Source organism: Bos indicus x Bos taurus, chromosome 3, assembly GCF_003369695.1.
Source record: "Bos indicus x Bos taurus breed Angus x Brahman F1 hybrid chromosome 3, Bos_hybrid_MaternalHap_v2.0, whole genome shotgun sequence".
Taxonomy (NCBI): domain Eukaryota; kingdom Metazoa; phylum Chordata; class Mammalia; order Artiodactyla; family Bovidae; genus Bos; species Bos indicus x Bos taurus.
The window spans coordinates 34,644,636-34,669,555 of record NC_040078.1 but is presented as its reverse complement, the minus strand read 5'-3'; the positions used below and the strand labels follow the sequence as shown (position 1 = coordinate 34,669,555).

Below are 24,920 nucleotides of genomic sequence, written 5' to 3'. Positions count from 1 at the left end.
GAAATCCTAAACAAAATTCAAATGGAATTTTATTAAAGAAAATTGGTTCTTAAAAGTATATTTCTCAATAAAAGTGACTATCAATGAAAAAATAAATTTGAGCTAATTAGGAAGTTAATTAGTAAGAAGAATGAATAAGAATACCTAAAGAAAGTTTAAAAAAGGAGAAACATCAAAAAATATACTTAACCTATAGTAATTTAGAACTATGTGGTTAATGCAGAAATAGAAACATAGATCAGTGGGGAGAATAAAACCAATCCCAAAATTGGGCTTCCCAGGTGGCGCTAGTGGTAAAGAAAAAAACCCACCTGCCAATGCAGGAGACATAAGAGACGTGGGATAGATCCCTGGGTTGGGAAGATCCCCTGAAGGAGGGCATGCCAACCCACTCCAGTATTCTTGCCTGGAGAATCCCATGGACAGAGGGGCCTGGTGGGCTACAGTCCATAGAGTCACAAAGAGTCAGACAATACCGAAATGACTGAACACACTGCATGCGGATGTGTATTAATACACATGGGGGTTTTGTATATGATTAAAGTGGCTTTACACTGGTAAGAAAAGGCTGCCCTGTTCAGTGAGTATTGGGACAAAGATCTAAGCATGGAAAGCCAGACTGATAAATAAAATATAGGAAAATATGCTCTAGTCTGGCAGGAAGAAGAAAATTCAGCAGGCAGCAAGGGACACTAAAGATTTAAAGGAAGTGAAATGATGGAAGAAACTCTCAAGGTAGCAGGAAGAGATGGGCTCAAGGATCAAGACTGTAGAGGTTGGAAGGTGAATGAAGAAAGAGGAGGTGACAACATGCAGATCCAGAAGTAGAGAAAAGACATTTTTTGAAGGAATTTGTGATCTTTTCTGTAAAATAGAAGACAAGAGTATATGCAGATAGTATCAGAGACAAAGAATTGATGGCTTAAAGCTCAACATTCAGAAAACTAAGATCATGGCATCCAGTCCCATCACTTCATGGCAAATAGATGGGGAAATAGTGGAAACAGTGGCTGACTTTATTTTGGGGGGCTCCAAAATTACTGCAGATGGTGACTGCAGCCATGAAATTAAAGATGCTTACTCCTTGGAAGGAAAGTTATGCCCAACCTAGACAAAATAATAAAAGCAGAGAAATTACTTTGCCAACAAAGGTCTGTCTAGTCCAGTTCAGTCACTCAGTCATGTCCGACTCTTTGTGAACCCATGAACCACAGCACGCCAGGCCTCCCTGTCCATCACCAACTCCTGGAGTCCACTAAAACCCATGTCCATCGAGTCAGTGATGCCATCCAACCATCTCATCCTCTGTCATCCCCTTCTCCTCCTGCCCTCAATCTTTCCCAGCATTAGGGTCTTTTCAAATGAGTCAGCTCTTCGCATCAGGTAGCCAAAGTATTGGAGTTTCAGCTTCAACATCAGTCCTTTCAATGAACACCCAGGACTGATCTCCTTTAGGATGGACTGGTTGGATCTCCTTGCAGCCCAAGGGACTCTCAGGAGTCTTCTTCAACACCACAGTCCAAAAGCATCAATTCTTTAGCACTCAGCTTTCTTTGTAGTCCAACTTTCACATCCATACATGACCACTGGAAAAACCATAACCTTGACTAGACCGACCTTTGTTGGCAAAGTAATGTCTCAGCTTTTTAATATGCTGTCTAGGTTGGTCATAACTTCCCTTCCAAGGAGTAAGCGTCTTTTAATTTCATGGCTGCAGTCACCATCTGCAGTGATTTTGGAGCCCAGAAAAATAAAGCCTGACACTGTTTCCACTGTTTCCCCATCTATTTCCCATGAAGTGATGGGACTGGATGCCATGATTTTAGTTTTCTGAATGTTGAGCTTTAAGCCAACTTTTTCACTCTCCTCTTTCACTTTCATCACGAGGTTCTTTAGTTCCTCTTCACTTTCTGCCATAAGGGTGGTGTCATCTGCATATCTGAGGTTACTGATATTTCTCCCGGCAATCTTGATTCCAGCTTGTGCTTCCTCCAGTCCAGCATTTCTCATGATGTACTCTGCATATAAGTTAAAGAAGCAGGGTGACAATATACAGCCTTGATATACTCCTTTTCCTATTTGGAACCAGTCTGTTCCATGTCCAGTTCTAACTGTTGATTCCTGACCTGCATACAGATTTCTCAAGAGGCAGGTCAGGTGGTCTGGTATTCCCATCTCTTTCAGAATTTCCCACAGTTTATTGTGATCCACACAATCAAAGGCTTTGGCATAGTCAATAAAGCAGAAATAGATGTTTTTCTGAAACTCTCTTGCTTTTTCCATGATCCAGTGGATGTTGGCAATTTGATCTCTGGTTCCTCTGCCTTTTCTGAATCCATCTTGAACATCTGGAAGTTCATGGTTCATGTATTGCTGAAGCCTGGCTTGGAGAATTTTGTGCATTACTTTACTAGTGTGTGAGATGAGTGCAATTATGTGGTAGTTTGAGCATTCTTTGGCATTGCCTTTCTTTGGGATTGGAATGAAAACTGACCTTTTCCAGTCCTGTGGCCACTGCTAAGTTTTCCAAATTTGCTGGCATATTGAGTGCAGCACTTTCACAGCATCATCTTTCAGGATTTGAAATAGCTCAACTGGTATTCTATCACCTCCACTAGCTTTGTTTGTAGTGCTGCTTCCTAAGGCCCACTTAACTTCACATTCCAGGATGTCTGGCTCTAGGTGAGTGGTCACACCATCATAATTATCTAGGTCGTGAAGATCTTTTTTGTACAGTTCTTCTGTGTATTCTTGCCACCTCTTCTTAATATCTTTTGCTTCTGTTAAGTCCATACCATTTCTGTCCTTTATTGTGCCCATCTTTGCATGAAATGCTCCCTTGGTATCTCTAATTTTCTTGAAGAGATCTCTAGTCTTTCCCATTCTATTGTTTTCCTATATTTCTTTGCATTGATTGCTGAGGAAGGCTTTCTTATCTCTCCTTGCTATTCTTTGGAACTCTGCATTCAAATGGGTATATCTTTCCTTTTCTCCTTTGCTTTTCACTTCCCTTCTTTTCACAGCTATTTGTAAGGCCTCCTCAGACAGCCATTTTGCTTTTTTGCATTTCTTTTTCTTGGGGATGGTCTTGATTCCTGTTTCCTGTAGAATGTCACAAACCTGTCTAGTCAAGGCTATGGTTTTTCCAGTGGTCATGTATGGATGTGAGTTGGACTATAAAGAAAGCTGAGCACTGAAGAATAGATGCTTTTGAACTGTGGTGTTGGAGAAGACTCTTGAGAGTCCCTTGGATGGCAAGGAGATCCAACCAGTCCATTCTAAAGGAGATCAGTCCTGGGTGTTCATTGAAAGGACTGATGCTGAAGCTGAAACTCCAATACTTTGGCCACCTGATGTGAAGAGCTGACTCATTTGAAAAGACCCTGATGCTGGGAAAGATTGAGAGCAGGAGGAGAAGGGGACGACAGAGGATGAGATGGTTGGATGGCATCACCGACTCGATGGACATGGGTTTGGGTAGACTCCGGGAGTTGGTGATGGACAGGGAGGCCTGGCGTGCTGCGGTTCATGGGGTCACAAAGAGTCGGACACGACTGCGCAACTGAATTGAACTGAATAAGCACACAATAGCTGACTTAAGCAGTTTGTCCATTAATCTGCAGAATTCTTTTGCTTACTGAAAGCCATTGACAGTGGCCTTTGTAGCCATCATTTAGAAGATTCTCAACATGGCAAGGCCTCGAGGGTTGGACTGGGTTCTGCTTTTTGCCCATTTGAGAACAAGAGAAGCTGACCATGCTTGGCTTGCTCTGAGGGGAGTTTTGGGAGAGGCCAAGTCTGTTTCTTGCCCCAGTGTTGAAAGCTTTTCCTGTATATGGGATATAACTGCAGTTGAAACATTTTTGATTTATACCAGGGCCAGGCACAGTGTGGGTGTAACTAGGATATAAATAAGGCCTTGCATAGTTTTGGTCTTAATGTGCACAGAGGCTGTCTTTAAAATGACTGCCAAAACAAGTGGGGTTTCTTGGAAAATAAATATCCTCACTCTATTAGTTTTTAAACAAATAGTGAAAGCATGTGGAGATCTTTTTTTCCAAGAGAAAAAAGCCTTTGGGGGAAAAAATCAATATTAAAACCACATCTTTGCTGTCTAATTACTCAGTATTGAAATAGCCATAGACAGAGATGTCATTCATTTTGAAGAAGTAAGATTGTACTTTGGGAAAATTACTTCAGGACAGTAGTGCCAAAATATAAGCCATTAAAATATTTTGGCGTCGAGAATGAATTCGTGTTAAAATACTATGAATAGAAAGAGCTGAATTTACAAATATGAAGCCTACTAAATGAGTTCCTTAGATTCATACCAGGAAATTACATGGAACCAACCCCAGCCTTGAGTCCTAGGATATATCTTTTAAAATTATTCGGGTTGGAGAGAGCAGAGCATGGGGCCATCAAAATGGCCAACTGGAATCCTCAGTATGCTTGTGCGCTCAAGTTTCTAATGTGAATTAATTCAGGAATCATTTGACTTCAGGTTTTAACATTTTGCCTTTATCAGGATTTGTGGGTCCCTCACCCCAACATTAATCAACCTAACAGTGATTCTTTCCTGCCTGCTATCCCTTGGGTATTGTCTGTGGATAGGGAAAAAGAGGGACAGAAAAGAGTTAGGCAGGGGAAATAAAGGAATGAGGTAAAGGAGAGGGCAGGGCGGGGGGACCCTGGGGAGGAGAGGGTCCTCTGGGCTTAGCAGATGAGCATTTCTGCGATTTTCTTGTGCTCTTCCGAGTCTCGGGACCAATTATCATGACATCCAGCACAATGCAAGGCAGTGGCAGTGTCTCCTCCAGGGGACAACTGTTCATTTGGGACACTCTTTCTGGGTGCCCCCCACAGGACCGTACACAGAGCAGGAATTTCATACTGCTCGCTGCGTGGGGTGACACCAGTTCAAAGGTGACACTGTTTTTGCTGACCCGAGACCAGTAGGGCTCCAAGCGCTAGGCCAGCAGCCCCTGCAGAATCCCTCCGGAAGGAGCTCACCTCTGACACTTCCACCCCACAGAGGTGAAGCCTGCCCTACCTTTCTGGATCAAAGTCCTTGACAGCTGGGGATTCGTGCTCCTGGACTTGCTCCTCCAATGTCAGGTGCTTCTCCTTGTTGGCCAGAAACTCCTGCTCCAGCAGTTTGAGGCGTCCCTGCAATTTCTCCAGGACCTGTAGCAGGGACACGCTGGAATCATTCACGTGTAAGCCCATGTGTGTAGTAGTAGTTTTTTCTGCCAACACAATGAGGGTGTACCCTACAGGAGTGTTAAAATTAAGCCGCCATCCTTCTCCTGGCAGTGGTTGTGTTTCAGCATCTGACATCTAAAATACAGACAACCCAAGAGCCATCTTAACATTTGCAACACCCCCGCAGCACAGAGTGAGACTTACAGTGACTTCTGATTTCTTTCCTAGCACCCACTCAGAGGCCTTTTAATTTTGTTAATGGCACGTTAATAATCCCACATATTTGCAGAATAATTTTTAGCTTATAGAGCACTTTTCCATTCATTATCTTATTTAATCCACTATCAGTATGGTAAATGTCACAAAGTAGGTTTATTATCCCAGTTTTATAGAGGAGGAAATTGAAGCTCTAGAAGTATGCCAGAAGCCACATAGAACTTAGAAACCATAAATGCTTGAGAAGGGTGGAAAAAAGGAAACCCTCTTGGTGGGAATGCAGACTGACACTGCCACTATGGAGAATAGTATGGCAGTTCATTGAAAAACTAAAGCTAGAGCTACCATATGACACAGCAACCCCACTACTGGACACAAATCCTGAGAAAACCATAATTCAAAAAGACACGCGTTCGAGTCCCACTCGGGGTAAAAAAAAAAAAAAAAAAGACACGCGCACTCCAATGTTCACTGCAGCACTGTTTATAATAGCCAGGTCATGTCCATCAACCAATGAATAGATAAAGAAGATATGATGCATATTAACAATAGAATATTACTCAACTATAAAAAGGAATACATTGGGTCATTTGCAGAGATGTGGATGGACCTAGAATCTGTCATACAGAATGAAGTAAGTCAGAAAAACAAATATTGATGCGTGTATGTGGAATCTAGAAAAACGGTGCAGACGAACCTACTTGCAGGGCAGGAATAAAGACGCAGAAGTAGAGAATGAAGATGTGGATACCGCAGAGGGATGAATTGGGAGATTGGGATTGACATGTGAACTGCTGTGTGTAAAACAGATCGCTCCTGGGAACCTACTCTATATCACAGGGAGCTCAGCTCAGTGTTTTGTGATGAGCTAGTTGGATGCAATGTGGTGGGGAAGTGGGAGGAAGGTCGAAGAGGGAGGTTCAGTAACCCTAACCCTAACTCTAAAATTTTACACCTCCAGAGAAGCACCTAACTTCTAGGGTTACTCAGTCACGTCCAACTCTGTGACCCCACAGACTGCAGCATGCCAGGCCTCCCTGTCCATCACCAACTCCAGGAGTTCACTCAGACTCATGTCCATTGAGTCGGTGATGTCATCCAACCAACTCATCCTCTGTTGTCCCCTTCTTCTCCCGCCTTCAATCTTTCCCAGCATCAGGGTCTTTTCAATTGAGTCAGTTCTTCACATCAGGTGGCCAAAGTATTGGAGTTTCAGCCTCAACATCAGTCCTTCCAGTGAATATTCAGGACTGATTTCCCTTAGGATGGATTGGTTCAAAAGCATCAATTCTTCAGTGCTCAGCCTTCTTTATAATCCAACTCTCACATCCATACATGACTACTGGAAAAACCAAAACCTTGACTAGACGGACCTTTGTTGGCAAAGTAATGTCTCCGCTTTTTAATATGCTGTCTAGGTTGATCATAACTTTCCTTCCAAGAAGTAAGCATCTTTTAATTTCATTGCTGCAAATCTATCTGCAGTGATTTTGGAGCCCCCCAAAATAAAGTCAGCCACTGTTTCCACTGTTTCCCCATCTATCTGCCATGAAATGATGGGACCAGATGCCATGGTCTTAGTTTTCTGAATGTTGAGCTTTAAGCCAACTTTTTCACTCTTCTCTTTCACTTTCATCAAGAGGCTCTTTAGTTCCTTGCTTTCTGCCATAAGGGTGGTGTCATCTACATATCTGAGGTTATTGATATTTCTCCTGGCAATCTTGATTCCAGCTTGTAGATCTTCCAGCCAGCATTTCTCATGATGTACTCTGCATATAAGTTAAATAAGCAGGGTGACAATATACAGCCTTGATGTACTCCTTTTCCTATTTGGAACCTGTCTGTTGTTCCTGTCCAGTTCTAACTGTTGATTCCTGACCTGCATACAGATTTCTCAAGAGGCAGGTCAGGTGGTCTGGTATTTCCATCTCTTTAAGAATTTTCCACAGTTTGTTGTCATCCACACAGTCAAAGGCTTTGGCATAGTCAATAAAGCAGAAATAGATGTTTTTCTGGAACTCTCTTGCTTTTTCAATGATCCGACAGACGTTGGCAATTTGATTTCTTGTCCCTCTGCCTTTTCTAAAACCAGCTTGAACTTCTGGAAGTTCATGGTTCATGTACTGTTGAAGTCTGGCTTGGAGAATTTTGAGCATTACTTTACTAGCATGTGAGATGAGTACAAAAGTGCAGTAGTTTGAGCATTCTTTGGCATTGCCTATTTTGGGGATTGGAATGAAAACTGATCTTTTCCAGTCCTGTGGCCATTGCTGAGTTTTCAAAATTTGCTGGCATACTGAGTGCAGCACTTTTACAGCATCATTTTTTAGGATTTGAAATAGCTCAACTGGGATTCCATCACCTCCACTAGCTTTGTCTGTAATGATGCTTCCTAACTGACTTCACATTCTAGGATGTCTGGCTCTAGGTGAGTGATCATACCACCATGATTATCTGGGTTATGAAGATCTTTTTTGTACAGTTCTTCTGTGTATTCTTGCCACCTCTTCTTAATATCTTCTGGCTTCTGCTAGGTCCATACAATTTCTGTCCTTTATTAAGCCCATTTTTGCATGAAATGTTCCCTTGGTATCTCTAATTTTCTTGAAGAGATCTCTAGTCTTTCCCATTCTATTGTTTTCCTCTATTTCTTTGCACTGATCACCGAGGAAGGCTTTCTTATCTCTCCTTGCTATTCTTTGGAACTCTGCATTCAAATGGGTATCTTTCCCTTTCTTCTTCGCTTTTCATTTCTCCTCTTTTCTCAGCTATTTGTAAGGCCTCTTCAGACAGCCATTTTGCTTTTTGCATTTCTTTTTCTTGGGGATGGTCTTGATCCCTGTCTCCTGTACAGTGTCACAAACTTCTGTCTATAGTTCATCAGGCACTCTGTCTATCAGATCTAGTCCCTTAAATCTATTTCTCACTCCCTTTGTATAATCGTAAGGGATTTGATTTAGGTCATACCTGAATAGTCTAGTGGTTTTTTCCACTTTCTTCAATTTAAGTCTGAATTTAGCAACAAGGAGTTCATGATCTGAGCCACAGTCAGCTTTTGGTCTTGTTTTTGCTGACTGTGTAGAGCTTCTCCATCTTTGGCTGCAAAGAATATAATCAATCTGATTTTGGTGTCGACCATCTGGTGATGTCCATGTGTAGAGTCTTCTCTTGTGTTGTTGAATGAGGGTGTTTGCTATGACCAGTGTGTTCTCTTGGCAAAACTCTATTAGCCTTGCCCTGCTTCATTCTGTACTCCAAGGCCAAATTTGCCTGTTACTCCAGGTGTTTCTTGACTTCCTACTTTTGTATTCCAGACCCCTATAATGAAAAGGACATCTATTTTGAGTATTAGTTCTAGAAGGTCTTGTAGGTCTTCATAGGACTGTTCAACTTCAGCTTCTTCAGCATTACTGGTTGGAGCATAGACTTGGATTACTGTTATACTGAATGGTTTGCCTTGGAAGCAAATAGAGATCATTCTGTCATTTTTGAGATTGCATCCAAGTACTGCCTTTTGGACTCGTTTGTTGACCATGATGGCTACTCCATTTCTTCTAAGGGATTCTTGCCCACAGTAGTAGATATAATGGTCACCTGAGTTAAATTCACCCATTCCACTCCATTTTAGTCCACTGATTCCTAGAATGTTGATGTTCATTCTTGCCATCTCCTGTTTGACCACTTCAAGAGGGAGGAGATATGTGTATACCTATAGCTGATTCACTTCATTATACTCCAGAAACTAACACAACTTTGTACAGCAATGATAATAAAAAATAAATAATCCAGTAAAAAAAATTGAAGTTAAAGGACCTGGGATTGAATGGTTTGGAGGATGTGATGGAGCAGGAATATCAGGAAATTTAGCCAGAAGCTTTGAGTAAGTCCTCCAGATGTAGCTCATGCAGATGAGTATTTAAACTCTGCAGGTCAGGGTCTTGATGTACAGAGGCTACAGGTGTGCAGCCCCAGTCGCTAAGCATTCCCTGAGCACTGCCCATGTTTAGTCCTGTGCCCAGAGTGTGAGAGACACAAAAGTTGTATCAGGCACAGTCTCTTGTCTCAGAGATTTTATTCCAGTTGGGAATAGAGACTGTGGAATAGAATACTTTGCCATGGCTCAATGGAAGACGTGAGACTTAACTCAGTTTAAAGGATGCTCAAGAGGGCTTGGACCAGGCAGTATCAGTGAAAATGGAGAGGAAAGGATAAATTGGAGAGATATTACCAAAGGCAAGAATGCTGCATCGTGGGGTTAGAGAATCAGATACACCAGAGTTCAAGTTCAGATCGTTACCTTCTAATTGTATGATTTCAGTCACCCTGAACTCTAAGCTTCAACTTTTGCATTTGAGAGCATAATAGCCCTCACCTCATGTTGTGAAAATTAAATGAGATACTGCTTAGCACCAGGAGCATGGTACACACTCAATAGATGGTAACTATCATCTTCATTATTACTCTTACTATTATTAAAATAAACAAACAAGTTTAGAAGCATATTGGCCAAAGGGCATAAAAAATGGCAAGTGTGGTGCATGTTTTCCATTTTCCTCCAGATCTATCCTCCATCTTTCTCTGTCCCCCAACCAGGAGGCTGGCCTTCAATGGAGTGTACCAACCGGCTCCAGCGCCCTTGGCTTTGGTTGGTTTCAGTCAATGGAAGGCAAACTGCAGGAGAGAGGAATTGAAGAAGGATGAGGTAGGTCTTTATTTCCTTGATTTCCTCCTGCCTGTATTATCATGGATTGGCTGTGTCTCTACCAAAAGCCACAGAGCTTGTCAGCTACTCCTGTAACTACCGCTGCTCTCCTCATGCACCATTATCTGTTCTTCCTCCGTCCCTCTTCCCCACTGTTCCTTCCATGAGATCCTTTCTGTCCCTTAATTGGTTATAAAATAATACCTTCCTAAACCCTCCTCAGTTCCTCCACTGGAGTAAGTCATCTCTTTCTTGCCAAGACCCTGACTGGCACTATAGATCTCACAGACGGTACACAGATTCCTAGCTTGGGAGGTGGGAAGAATGTGAACCCCCTGACAAAAACAAGGAATTTGAAAAGGCTAACAAGTTTGAATGAAGATGTCAATGTTGGGCAAGGTACAATGTTCAGTGAGAGCAGGAGATCCAAAGGAAAATCAGGACCAGCATGTGGCCCTGTAGATGAGAAGTGAGGACTAGTCATTGGGAATTGGCAGCATGGAAACAGGGGTTAAAGCCATGAGAAGGAATGAGGTGTTCAAAGGAAAGAGAAGAGTGAAGAAAGCAATTATGAATTATAATTTGGAATCTCAGAATTTTAATTGTATTCTACCCTCAGAAGAAGTTAGGACATAGTTTTCTTACCATAAATGTACTTCATTTAACTCACGTGACTCTGAGATGGGCAGGTATGTGAAAGGTTTAAATTTGTATAGTCAACACATAGAACCAGGATGTCTGCTCCAAAATCCAGATGCTTTCTACATATGCTGCTCTTGCTGAGAAGGTTGGTTTTAGCCCTGTCTGGCCTTCCTTCACTGAACCAAATGGGCCTGGAACTCTCAGGCCAACACTGTCAGAGATCACCTCTCCTCTTCTCTGGGTCCCAACACGAATCCCCACATTCCCTCTAACATAGGAGGAAACTTCCTGAACCGAGGCCTCAGAAGGCTAGTGCCTCGAACCACTTTCCTCTGTTTTGCTTGGCCCTTTAAAAATTTATGTTCTCCGGGTTTCTGAAAGCCTGGGTTTTAGGAGGGCTTCCCTGATAGCTCAGTTGGTAAAGAATCTGCCTGGCTCAGTTCCTGGGTCAGGAAGATCTGCTGGAGAAGGGATAGGCTACCCACTCCAGTATTCTTGGGGTTCCCTGGTGGCTCTGCTGGTAAAGAATCTGCCTGCAATGTGGGAGACCTGGGTTCGATCCCTGGGTTAGGAAGATTCCCCGGAGAAGGGAAAGGCTACTCACTCCAGTATTTGGCCTGGAGAATTTAGTACTATTCAGTCCATGGGGTCACAGAGTTGGACATGACTGAGCAACTTTTCACTCATTCACTTTACTCATCTATCATTCACTCCTTGACTCCTGCGATCTGGCTTCGGTAGATCCACCTCTTCATCGGAATCAGGGCTGCCAAGATCCCTCATGATCTCTCAGTGACCAAATCCAATGCACATCTTGCTTTCCTTCCTTCTTTGAAGACTGGATGGTGTGGCCCACTCCCCCCTTCTCAGAACCCTCTTTTCTCTTGGGTTTTGTAGCTCTGCCCCTTCCAGGTCTGTCTTGACCATTCCAGTTTCTCCTTATCGATCTCTTACCTGCCCCTGGTTGCTGTTTCCCATGACTCTACCTTGAATTTCTTCACTGCTTACTCCACTTGTTTGCCTGAGCAATCTCTACACTGCACAACTTCAACCTACAGCTGTACCCAAATTTACGTGTCTGACCCAAACACATCCTCTGAAGTTCAGATCCGTGGCTCTAATTGCCTACTAGACCCCTCCAATTGGATGTCCTACAGGTGCCTCAAAATGTTCCAACTGAACTTGACATCTGGCCTCCTGCCTGCCTCCCACACCCATTCTGAACCGGATCCTCCACTTTTATTCCTAACCTTGGTTAGCCAAGCTAGAAATCTGGCATGCATCCAGGCCTCCTCCCTCCCTTTATTTACCTTGTTCAGTCTGCCACCACTTCCTTAAACTCTTAGATTTGTCCCCCTCTTCATCCTTATTGCCAGCCTTGGTTTAGGACTTCATAATTTGTTACCTGGATTATAATTTTCTAGTCTATTTCCTACTGTCTTGCCCCCGTGGTAGCTGCTGTTTCTCAGCTTTAAACCCTCCAGTGTTGCCCCATCATGCCACCTCAAGATGAAATTAATCTAAGCTCCTTAGCACAGCATAAAGGCTTTTCATGGTACAGTTCTTATCTAAGGACCTCTCTCCAGTCTCCTCCCTTCCCTGTGAGCTCCATCTGGTCAATTATACTGCCACACGGTTCCTCACACTCTCAGCACTGTCTTGCCCCTGTGCCACTGCACCTGCTGGTTCCTTTTCCTGGAACACCCCTTTGCCCTACTCCGCCATATTCTTCCTACACTGCCCAGTCCAGAAATCCCTTCTGGGAAGCCTTCCAAGGCCCTCTCCCACTGGTCAGGGTGAGCCTCTTCCGTGCTGCCATTAGCATCATGTGTAATCATAGGTTACCTTTCCATGCTGCATGTTACTTGTGGGTTTACTGGTCTGTTGTTCCCAGGAGTCTATAATTCGCTTGAAAAAGGGACTGTTTCTTTGTCTTCAAATTCCTGGTGCCTGATGCAGAGTCTGAGCCATAGGGAGTACCCCACAAATGTTGTTGAATGAATGTGAGTTATTTACTTCATATGATGAAAGAATAATGAATGAACTGTGTGTCTTAGCATTTGAATCTTCCTAGTTTTTTGTCTGTGTCTGGCTTCTGAAGCACAGCCTGTCCTGACCTTTGCCCGTGTCCTTTGTGTCAGGACATCTGACCACCCATCTCGCTGCTGCTCCAGTGGCCTAAACTACAACTTCAGCTTCACACACCCCTGGTTCTAGCAGTCTCAGCTCTGCCCCATTGCCACGCTTCACCTCTACTTCATATGACCCTGACACTGATGAACGAGGCTATGGGTTCCAATGTAAAGTAGCAATTTGATGAAATGTGACAAAAAGCAAGGATGTAAAAGCCAAAGATTTTGATCTGAAAAGCATGTATTCAAGATTGACTTTTAGGTTTTTCAAGTTTTATATATTGAGTTTGCAGATATTGGCAACTTTTATAGCCTGTGTCCCCCAGGCCCATCAAATCTGGCTGTGCTTGCCCTTTACAATGGCTGACATATTGTTTTCCTGAACCTACCATGGTTTCCAGTGTATTATGGGATGACTGCTGAGGAAAAACAGCCATACAGATCCCCCTGAGAAGGAAAAGGGGCTAAATATATATTGAAATAGAAAGCTCTACTCTCTTTTAGTCCTTGTAAGAGAAAGATAGCTCAATCTTCAGCAAAATTTTTCTTACCAGAACATTCCTACCCCGACCAGTGTAGAGAAAATATGATGCTGTAAAGTCATTTATGTCATATGTTTGCGTGTCAAATTCCCTAATAAAGATTTTTGAAATGTGATAAAATTCATTACCAGCCTTCTGCGTTGAAAATGATAGGGAGAATCCTGTGCTATGCACTTGGAAAATTCTTGTACCTGCAGTGAAAAAAATGCAATATTTCATTAAGGGCCTGATGTCTTATATTTGAATTTGATTACTTCTATTTTTCATAATAAGCTTTAAAAGTATTACTTTAGCCTTCAGTTGATCAGTCTGTTCTTTTAACTTCTGACACATCTGCTTCCCCTGAGATATCTTTTGAAATATGTAAGAAGAACTCAAGGAAGGGTCTTCCTGAGAAGTCGATGGCAAGTTAGAGAGACTTGGCTCAGATTCTATTCCTGTAAAAGAAAGAATAAATTTTGGCTACCATTCATCTCAACTGCATTGCAGTTTTGTTAAGTACCGAAAACAGAAGTCTGTGGCAATCACCACCATTCGCTATTGAAAAAATCTCTTTTCAAAAGGTATATCTAAGTCAAAGAGGTTTAAAAATGCTAGTACCTGTGAGATGTTCTTGGTGGATATGTACTGTGGGCTCCATCTGCACAATGAAAAGATAAGAAAACATTACTGTTGATATTAACCAACGACACCATTATGTAGGATGACCCAATGTGTTCTGGTCATCATGGAGGCCACCCAGGGTTATGTCAAGAGCTGAGGCCCTGATGCCAAGGTTGAATTCCACTCTGACACTTATCTGCCGGGTGACCCAGAGCAATTACGTCATTGCTATAAACCTCAAATTCTTCAGCAATAAAACGGGGATAGTAACAGAACCTACTTCATAGTGTCATGATGAGAATTAAATGTTACCATAGTATCTGGCACATGGTAAACATTCAATATATGTTAGCTATTACTGTTATCGTGTTTGATACTATTATATGGAATACTCAAACCCTTCTCCTACAGGTCGACCACAAGCTCCACGAGGGCAGGGACCTCTGTTGGTCTCGTCACTGACTCTATTGCTAGCGCTCTCACTAACACCAGATACATGGTGGCTAGTGTCTGGGAGCAAGACAGTGACTTCACACAGGACATTCCCTTTTCTAATCACCAGAGGCTAACTGGATAAGACTTCAAATTCCAGAGTGATTCACCTTGATTGTCTTCCCATTGTTCCCAACACACACAGCTCACAAACACACTAGAGACAGACAGCCAATGTTGTGGTCAAACTAGACTGTGGTTATTAGGAATATCTCGGGTATATATGGCTATGGAAACTACAGAGCCCAGTTCTCCAACCTGAATGGACAGGACAAGAGAAAAGAAGATGCCCCACTTCAGACTCCCGTTACCAGAGACAGATGAACTTGATATTCGTTCTGCCCCTACTGCCCACAGGGCCCTGAGAACCGTGCCCACCCAAGAGTGTTCTTCTGCAAGCAGAATGAGGAATGTGGAGACTTCCCAGTGTCATGGGGGTACAGATTTCTCTAAGACTGAGAGAAGCATCCTGGTCAAGGCCGAGTGGGCTGCTGACTCCAGGTGTGTGTATGTGTGTGTGTAGTTGCAAGGCATAAGGGAAGTTCTATTCAAATTCCCCAGAAGTTTCAGTTAAAAGAAAAGGTGGATGAAGGGGTGGAAATAGAGACAGGCAGACTGTGTTCAGGCAGGGTGCCCTTCATAGACTGCTTAAAAGAAAAATCATACAGTCCTGGAAAAGTGCCGGAGAACTAAAGTGTTTACTTTGATCATTAATGTAAACTTATTTAACTACGGAACCTCAAATAGTCAATGAGATCCTCAGCCTCAGCATTTGGGAAGGTGGGTGGAAGGATGGAAAGATGGGGAAAGGGGAAAAAGTATAAATTAAATGTAAACAAAATGTTGTGTTAAATAGTTACCAGTATAACATCTTGAAATGTGTTATCAAAGATCACAATTCAAGTTAGCATTCATAACCAAGGGCATAATATATGCAAACACCTGGCCAGGCCTCTGGGGGAATTGGGTGATGGAAAGATGAAGACGAGGCAGCTGCCTCCAGAGCCTTGAAATCTAGTCGAAGGAACAGATGTTTGGAAATCGTAATGATGCAAGGAGGCTGAGATAAGCTCTGACAGAATATTTAAGAAATACGGATGCAAAAGACTGGCTGTGGGATTCTGAAAAGTCCTACAGCCAGTGTGGAGTTGAAGGAGATCATGAAAATGAGCGGGGGTTTGATAAGCAGAGGTGGGATGTTCCTGGTAAGGCAGGAGCTCAGAGAAGGTGGGGCCAGCCCACTAACAGGATGACTCCTGGGGGAGGGGAGCTGAGTTCAGAAGGCTAGGATGACAGGAAACATGGGGAGATGCAAATTCCTGGTTGAAGAATTTGGATTTTATTCTGTGTTATTGTTAGTTCAGTTCCAGATTCTTCTCATGAGGACACCCACTGAGCTCTGAGAGGTCAGGGTACCGGACTGGAACTAGAATTCAGAACCTCAGAACTACAACTTAGTTCTATGCAGCTTCTGAGGACCCACACACATACGGATGAGCAGCGGTCCTGGGGGGTGTTTCCTGAAGGCTGCTTTCACTCACCTCTACTGGCTGTGAAGGTTGAGTAGTTTCCCACTTCTGCTCTTGTTTTTCAACATAATTTGATCTAGATGTGCTTTCTGAAATATCTTGCCCAACAGCTGACTTATCTCTCAATTTAGGAGAAAAGCTGGCTTGTGGATCTGTTATAAGTGGTTTGTCAATCGTGTAATTTTTAGGAATTTTCACTTTGGAAGCAACCTTAGAGAAATTAGAGAACCAGTAATAAACCTGACTATGGCCATATTTGAACTTGTTGCCAGAGCTTTCTTTTTCAGCCTGTTTCTGAGGTGTCTGCCATAGGCAACTTTTTTGTTTATCACATAGACTCTTGATTTTAGATAGAAAATTTGAATTTTCCTCATGGTTGCTTTCTCCAGAAGCCACTGACTCATCTGAATCAGAGGTGTTTTCTTCCGTCATAGTCAGAAAACAACTGGGCTTATTGCTATTTTCATCATCACTTTTGGAGTTGAGTAGGTCAGTGAGTTCTGAGGATTGTTCTGTCGGCCAAGAATTCTTAACGTGCCACACAATAATATTTTTAATAATAGCTTCATCAAAGCTGTCATTATTAGAGATCTCTGGGAGAGTTTCACAATTAATGCCTTGATCTTTGGAGAATTCTTCTTTGCAAAGGTGATGGAGTAAAATATCAGAAATGTTTGACTTTGAAGCATCTTCCTGATTAGCTGAAATAGGAAGATATATGGTGCATTGATTCTCTTTATCACATGTTTTGCTGACAGCGTTTTCAGTCATTTTATCCAAAGTCATGGTCATATCTGCCTCTTGGCAAGTCTCTCTATATGTAGCCTTTTCTTGAGACTCATCTTCTGTTAAATTCATTTGATTTGAGACATCAAGGATGTCATATCTTGAGGTAAGATTATAACCATGGTATAGCTTAACTTGGGAGAAACCCTCATCATAAGGCAAATCCTCCTGTTGCTTAGAAGTTGTGTCTTCCAGGAAATAGGCTTTGTCCATGTATGTGCAGCCTGACCTCCTTTATCAGTTGCTCCTGATCTTGATGTTCTTAATTATAGCAGTAGGTCTTCTGGTTTTCATTAATTGTCTTCACTGTGTGTCCTCATCTGTACAAAATGAAAAGAACATTATTGTTAAATATTATTTATGTAATGTATGAAACTATGCTTATCAAAGTGGATGCAGATCATTTTTCTGCAGATCAAAGTGGATGTTTTCCATTTGGAGAAATGCAGTTATAAACGTGAAGGCAGAAAGCTCTGCCAAGAGGAACTGATCCTAAAAATTACATTAACATAATTGGTGGTATATAAGCAAGGAATTAGAAAGGAGGTAGGGCTAAATATTGTGTTCATTAAACTTTGAGGGAGACAATGGTTTCCAGTTAATGACCAAATGTTTATCAACTTCTCTTAGGAAGTGCTAATTGAAATTTGTGCTCCCAAAATAGCAGCTTGGGATGCAAGTAAGGGATTGATTTTTTTTTTTTAAGTACCATGGCTGTCCCTTGTCCACATACCACTGATAAGCCTCTGTGTATGGAACTGAGAGCTGGATCAGCTCAAACAAACCACTGACTTTCAGTGTTTTAGTGCTTTTTCATCTGTCTCCCCCTAGACATTCTGGTCCCATTGTTCTGGTTTTCCCTCGTATGTTGGCAAAAGGCAGAGAATGACTGACAGAAATATGAATAAGGAACAAAAAGGTCTTTTGAACACCCGGAGGCTAGTCTGCCTTCAAGCATATTCCTCTTCTGATTAGAATCCAGACAGACCCAGTTCAAGAGGCTGCCTTGCTCTGAGAACGAACTTATGGTTGCCAGAGAGGAAGAATGGGGGGAAGGGGGAGTTAGGGAGTTTAGGATCAACTTGCACACACTGCTGTATTTTAAATAGATAACCAACAAGGTCCTACTGTGTAGCACAGGGAACTCTGCTCAGTGTTCTGTGGCAGCCTGGATGGGAGGGGAGTTTGGGGGAGACTAGATACATGTATTGGAGAAGGCAATGGCACCCCACTCCAGTACTCTTGCCTGGAAAATCCCACGGACAGAGGAGCCTGGTAGGCTGCAGTCCATGGGGTCGCTGAGGGTCGGACACGACTGAGCAACTTCCCTTTCACTTTTCACTTTCATGCATTGGAGAAGGAAATGGCAACCCACTCCAGTGTTCTTGCCTGGAGAATCCCAGGGACGGGGGAGCCTGGTGGGCTGCAGTCTATGGGGTCGAACAGAGTCGGACACGACTGAAGCGACTTAGCGGTAGCAGCAGCAGATACATGTGTGTGGACGGCTGAGTCCCTTTGCTGTCCACCTGAAGCTATCACAACGTTGTTAATCAGCTATACTTCAATATAAAATAAAAAGTTTTTTTAAAAGTCTGCAAATAGCCAGTGTTGACAAGGATGTGGAGAACACTTCACCTTTGTGCCATTAGTGGGAATGTAAATTGGTGCAGCCACTATGGAAAACAGTATGAAGGTTCCTCAAAAATCCATAAATATAACTACCATATGATCCAGCAATTCCATTTTGGGGTATATATCTGAAAATAAAATATCAATTAAAAAAGATAAATGAACCCCAAACTTCACAGCAGCATTATTTACAAGAACCAAGATGTGGAAGCAACCCAGGTGTCAACAGATGAATAGATATTGACAATATGGTGTGTATATATATACATATATGTCTATATAGATCTATGCCAAGTCGCTTCAGTCGTGTCCAACTCTGTGCGACCCCATGAACTGCAGCCTACCAGGCTTCTCTGTCCATGGGATTCTCCAGGCAAGAACACTGGAGTGGGTTGCCATTTCCTTCTCCAATATAGATCTATAGATACATATATATAGGCTCAGACAGTTAACAAATCTGCCTACAATACAGGAGACCCAGGTTCAATCCCTGGGTCAGGAAGATCCCCTGGAGTCACACGACCAAGTGACTAATACATACAATACACAGTGGAATATTAGTCAGCTGTAAAAGTTAAATTCTACTTTTTTCAACAACATGGATGGACATAGAGTTTATTGTATTTAATGAAATAAGTCAAAGATAACTGTTATTTATATGTAGAATCTAAAAAATGAAACAAAACAAAACAGAAACAGACTCACATATATAGAAAACAATCTAGTGATTATCAGTAAGGAGAGAAAGGGAAAGGGTGAAATTAGCAGTGAGAACTAAGAGTCACCAACTACTGTGTATAAAATAAATAAGTTACAAGGATCTGTTATACAGCACAGCAAATAGAGCCAATATATTATGATAACTTTAACTGGAATATTATGTGTAAAAATAATGAATTACTATGTTATATGCCTGAAGCTCGGAGAAGGCAATGGCACCCCACTCCAGTACTCTTGCCTAGAAAATCCCATGAATGGAGGAGCCTGGAAGGCTGCAGTCCATGGGGTCACTGAGGGTCGGACATGACTGAGTAACTTCACTTTCACTTTTCACGTTCATGCATTGGAGAAGGAAATGGCAACCCACTCCAGTGTTCTTGCCTGGAGAATCCCAGGGACGGGAGAGCCTGGTGGGCTGTCATCTATGGGGTTGCACAGAGTCAGACTGAAGTGACTTAGCAGCAGCAGCAGCAGCATGCCCGAAGCTAAAATAAATTTGTAAGTCAACAGCAACGAAGAAGAGTCTGAGCAGTCCTGTCAAGCTGCCACAGTCTGGTGGTAGTAGCACGTCTCAGGGATACTCCTGAAAATGTTCAGGGCAAAAGCAGCTGCCATTTGGTATGAGTCTTTTATTCTTTGGGGGAGCTTCCCTAGTGGCTCATATGGTAAAAAATCTGCCTGCAACGCAGGAGACCTGGATTCAATCCCTGGGTCAGGAAGATCCTCTGGAGAAGGGATTGGCTACCCACTCCAGTATTCTTTTTTTTTTAATCTATTTATTGTTGGCCGTGGTGGGTCTTCAGTGATATGCGGCTTTCTCTAGCTGTGGTGAGCAAGGTCTTCTCTTCACTGCGGTGTGTGGGCTTCTCATTGTGGTGGCTTCTCTCGTGGCCGAGCACAGGCTCTCAGGCACAGGGCTTCAATAGTTGCAGCCAGCAGACTCACTGGTTGTGGTGCACGGGCTTAGTTGTTGCGTGGCATGTGGCATCTTCCCAGACCTGATATCAAACCAATGTCCTTTGCATTGCAAAGTGGATTCTTAACCACTGGACCACCAGGGAAGCCCCCACTCCAGTGTTCTTGGCTGGAGAATTCCATGGACAGAGGAGCCTGGCGGACTACAATCCACGGGATCACAAAGAGTCAGACCCAACTGCGTGACTAACGCTTTCACTGTATTCTTTTAAATAAAATTGAAAGCATCCATTTAAATATCTCTTCTTGATTTATAAACTTTTGGGACAACTTTATAGAAGTAGTCAAATTGCCTCCAGTTTTAGCTGGAGTAACTGAAGCTCTGAGTCAACTAAGAGGCCACAACCCCTGGCCGGCCTCCCTTGCCCATATAATGACGGGGTTGGAGAAGCAGATCTCTGACGTCTTCTCCCCCATCTAAATTTTTATGAGTCTATAACTTGTACTTTATTTATATAACCTAAAAAGCTAAAGGAATATGTTTGACCAAAAAAACTGAGCTAAATTCTCGAAGGGAAAAAAAAAAGGGGGACTAAAAATAAAATGTGGTAAAGATATCTATAAAACATTGTACACAATTTTGAATTTATAGATAGGTGTCAATGTTAGAGTATTCAAATAAACGTATTTTGTTTAAAGAGAGAAATAGAAAAAGAACCATCATCATCACGGCAGGATTACTTTAGCAGTCTAACATTTACTGTAAAGTGAGGCGTATGAACAGAATTACAGGCTACTGCAACTGAACTTGAAGAACAAGGGAAATGCTTCCCAGGAAGGTCAAAAGCACGGAGGGAAATTGGGCTTGGGAGACCAGGATTTGAATTCTGGCTTCTCTAGTCATTAGCTCTATGCCATCAGGCAAGTTACTTCACTTTTCTGAATTTTAGTTTCCTCTTCTGAAAAATAAGAATAATAATCCCTAGGTCACAGGATTGCTAGATGAACGTGAGGTAAGGTATATAAAGTTCTGACATAGTGTTTGGCACAGAGTGAGCAATCAATAAGGGTAGTTTAAAAATGAAAAACAGACCCAGTCTCAGTGTTGGAGTGCTGAAGAATGCCCAGTACAAAAAGCTAGGTACTCTTTATCTGTGGCATATTGGCAGGATAAAGGAAGAAATGGCCTATATGAGACATGACCTCTATAGGGGTCTCAAAACTACTTTAAAAAAATCTACCTTTAAGTGAATTTATTGTTTAAGGATGAAAACCAATACAAAATAATTTTAGATAAAGCATTGTCTAAGTTACCCTGATAACTCAGTGGTAAAGAATCTGCCTACCAATGCAGGAGACACAGGTTTGAGCCCTAGCTCAGGAAGATCCCCCAGAGAAGGAAATAACAACCCACTCCAGTATTCTCGCTGGGAAATCCCATGGACAGAGGAGCCTGGCAGGCTACAGTCCATGGGGTCACAGAGTCAGACTCGACTTAGTGACTGAACAACAGCAACAAAGTTTATGCCTTTGGTGTACACTAGCTTGCATACGCCCGTCTCAGACGCCTCAGCCCGCCCTTCCCCGCCTCCCCTCGGCAACCGCAAGTCTGTCCTCTGTGTCGTGAGTCCGCTTCTGTTTCACAAATACGTTAATTTGTGTCATATTTTAGATTCCACATGTAAGTGATATCATGTGACATTTGTCTTTCTCTTTCTGACTTACTTCACTTAGTATGATCATCTCTAGGGCCAACCAGGTTGCTGCAAATAGCATTATTTCATTTATGGCTGAGTAGTATTCTACTGTATATATGCACCGTATCTTCTTTATCCATTTCTGTCAGTGGACATTTGGGTTGTTTCTGTGTCTTGATTACTGTGAATAGTGGTGCTATGAACATGAGGGTTCATGTATGGAAGATGTCATATATACATATATATGTACACATATGTATATAGTAAAGAATGAATCCTGCCATATACATATGTGTATAACAAGAAAGATGACATCCTGCCATTTACCATAACATTAACGGACCTTGAGCACATTATGCTTAGTGAAATAAGTCAGACAGAAAAAGGCAAGTCCTGTATGATATAACTTATATGTGGAATCTAAAAAGGCCAAATGCATACAAATGAAGAGTAGAATGGTGATTACCAGAGGGTGGCGGATGGAGGGTAAGACATATGTTGTTTAAGGGTACAAACTTGCAACAAGCCATAAGTAAGCCCTAGAGATCTAAAGTAAAGTATAAGGAATACAGACAACAATATTACAATCATCAAACTTTCTAAGAGACTAGAACTTAATTATTCCAACCACTAAATAAATGATAATTATGTAACATGATGGAGGTCTAGTTATCACTACAATGGTGATCTAGTTATCACTACAATATATAATGTATCAAATTAGCATATACCTTAAAATTATACCTTGTTATATGTCAAAATATTTCAGTTTTTAAAAGTTGTCTAATTTTTGAGAGGGAGAGCATCTTTAAATGCCTACAAAGAAAAGAAAAGAAAAATGAATTCTAAGATTTGCAGGACTTTTCATGACCCAAACTGTGGCCCCCAAACTCATCCTCATACCTTCTTTGTATCTTGAGGTGCTCATTGCTGAGCTCCAAGCCTTTCTTGCTGGAAAAGACCCTTTGTTAGCCAGATCCTAATTTCTAAAATATCATTCTGCTTAAACTGATAAAATTTATTTTTTGCTATGACTCTTAAGGAAAATGAAGAGCAACCACCAAGAGATGCTAGAGGCCTGAGAAACTCTCCCATTACACACAGGAAAGCAGCTTCTGTAATTACTACCATTATTTTTGTGTCTGCTTGCAAGATTTTAAAAGGATGTTTTTCTGCCAAAGGACAAGCTATATCCTTAGAATTGTAAAGGGCCCCTTACAGGTAGCTCAGAGGAAGTGGACCATCTTCCCATATCAGTATTCAGCTCTGTCTTGAAATCCAAAGGCATATCCAAGAGTTTCTGATCAGAATCCAACAGAACATTTCTCTAGAACCCAATTTGATTTACTGAATTCAGGTGAACCTGTGTGGGGCCATGGCTGCTTTTGCAGCTATCCTAACCATTATGTGCTCAGCAATAGCTCACAAATCACCCTCCGAGTGAACACTTTGAGTAAACGCAGCCAGCACCTCACCTGGCCCTGAGGAAACAGCTCAGTCATCCCCTAATAGGGATGAACAGCAAAGTGCTCACCATGCTGACATCTATTCCCTGCGTGGTTTACTTTATTATGAAGTCTGAATTTGGTGCCCAAGTTCTGGCCTGACCTCACTAATATCTCTAGTTTAAGAGAAGATAGCCATGGCTGGGATGACTGTTAATCTAATGAAATCAACTAAGAATGTCTATAGATGGAAAAACCAAGACTCCTTAGTAATGGAGTCCAAAGAAGGTCAGGGAATCGTTTCTGGCTGGTAGGTGATGTTTGTTCTATTTACCAGACCCATTTAGTGGTAATACAGATGTTACACATGATGTTATATATCAGAGGACTGTTTTCACCTTTGAAGAAAAACTGTGGGGCCATGCGGCTGTGTCAATCTCTTAACCTTGTCCCCATTACCCTCTGTGTTTAGACCTCTGCTAGCCTTTATCAGGGTGTATCTGGCCCAGAGGCAGAGGAAAAATAGGCATTCTCGCCACCAACACTTCCCTGCCTCCTTCCACTAAGGAACTTACCACTCAAATCCTCAACCCCACTCTTCCAAGATCCACCCTACTGACTGGAATGAAAATAGGAGCTGAGTGTTGGAGGCAATGATGCAATAATCCAAAATCTTCTTACTTCTCTATATGTGTGTTGTTAAGAATGTGCCTAAATTACAGTTAGGAGCTTTAAGTACAAGATCCAACGATACTTTGAACCCATAAATCAATACTCTCTAAGTCTTCAAACAACACATGTTGCAGTCAACACGAAGTGATAAGATGACAGCAGAAGCAAAAGAAACTCACCTCCATCCTGGGATCTCTAGACATCAAGTAGTGAGCTGCTTGAAGGATCTTGCAATACAGACAAGCAATCCTGTTATTCTAAATCATCTTTCTTCTTTCTTCAATAGTTGAAAGTTGGCTGCAACTGAATAATAGAACAAAGTCTGAGCTTCAAAATCATGCTGCGTCTGGGTCCCTTTGACTGTAAGAAATCAGCTTTGAAGACTACATGAGGAGCCTCTGATGTGATCTAAGCTTGTCATTTTTCATTGTCTTTTAAAAGCATTCAAAAATACTTAGACTCTGTTTTAATTTTCAAACTTTCTCTATTCCTAGCTCAAGATTTCTATTTACCCAAAGCAAATAGGAGATAATCTCGGAATAGTATATCCCAGGCCACGCCTGGGATAGGTCAGGTAGTCATGGATTTTGTATCCAATGTATGGTGTTTCTAGATTAAAATATTTTCAAAGGTAATGTGATACAAGGCTCCCACTGCTGTGACTGCATTGGATTATGCTCTGGTAGTCCTTATCCACTAACTCTATCTCAGAAACGTGGAGTGCTCATGAATGCAGTGTCTGTGGCTGTAACCACACACCATCCCGCATGGTGTCTGGCTTCATCTTGCTATTGTCAAATGGCAGAAGGAGAACACTGCAAAGGAGCGGCAGACCAACCCAGTCCTCCCCTGAGAGCCGATGTATTATTCATAGTCAGCCTTAGTGGTGTGGGCCTTCCATGAGTGTATGTGAATTTGATGACCAGCTGCTACAAGTTATGTATCCTGAAACTATTTTAAAAGAACAAAAAAAAATCCTTTGAAACTGAGCAA

At 42.1% G+C, this 24,920-nt stretch overlaps 1 protein-coding gene and 1 long non-coding RNA gene across 2 annotated transcripts in view; one reads left to right on the top strand and one right to left on the bottom strand.

The window, feature by feature from the left end:
* AKNAD1 (AKNA domain containing 1) overlaps positions 1-17,062 on the bottom strand; it is a 45,473-nt gene extending 28,411 nt beyond the window's left edge. The window contains exons 1-5 of the mRNA XM_027538238.1: positions 16,076-17,062; positions 14,040-14,079; positions 13,728-13,876; positions 13,568-13,630; positions 5,054-5,187 (exon numbers count right to left, since the gene is read on the bottom strand). Coding sequence (XP_027394039.1) covers positions 5,054-5,187; positions 13,568-13,630; positions 13,728-13,876; positions 14,040-14,079; positions 16,076-17,062 — 1,373 coding nt within the window. The remainder of the gene's footprint in view (positions 1-5,053; positions 5,188-13,567; positions 13,631-13,727; positions 13,877-14,039; positions 14,080-16,075) is intronic.
* A 6,213-nt stretch (positions 17,063-23,275) lies between these two features.
* LOC113890480 lies at positions 23,276-24,380 on the top strand. Its single transcript, XR_003510503.1, has 2 exons — positions 23,276-23,565; positions 24,214-24,380. It is a non-coding gene; the product is annotated as an uncharacterized LOC113890480 (long non-coding RNA).
* Positions 24,381-24,920: the final 540 nt, after the last annotated feature.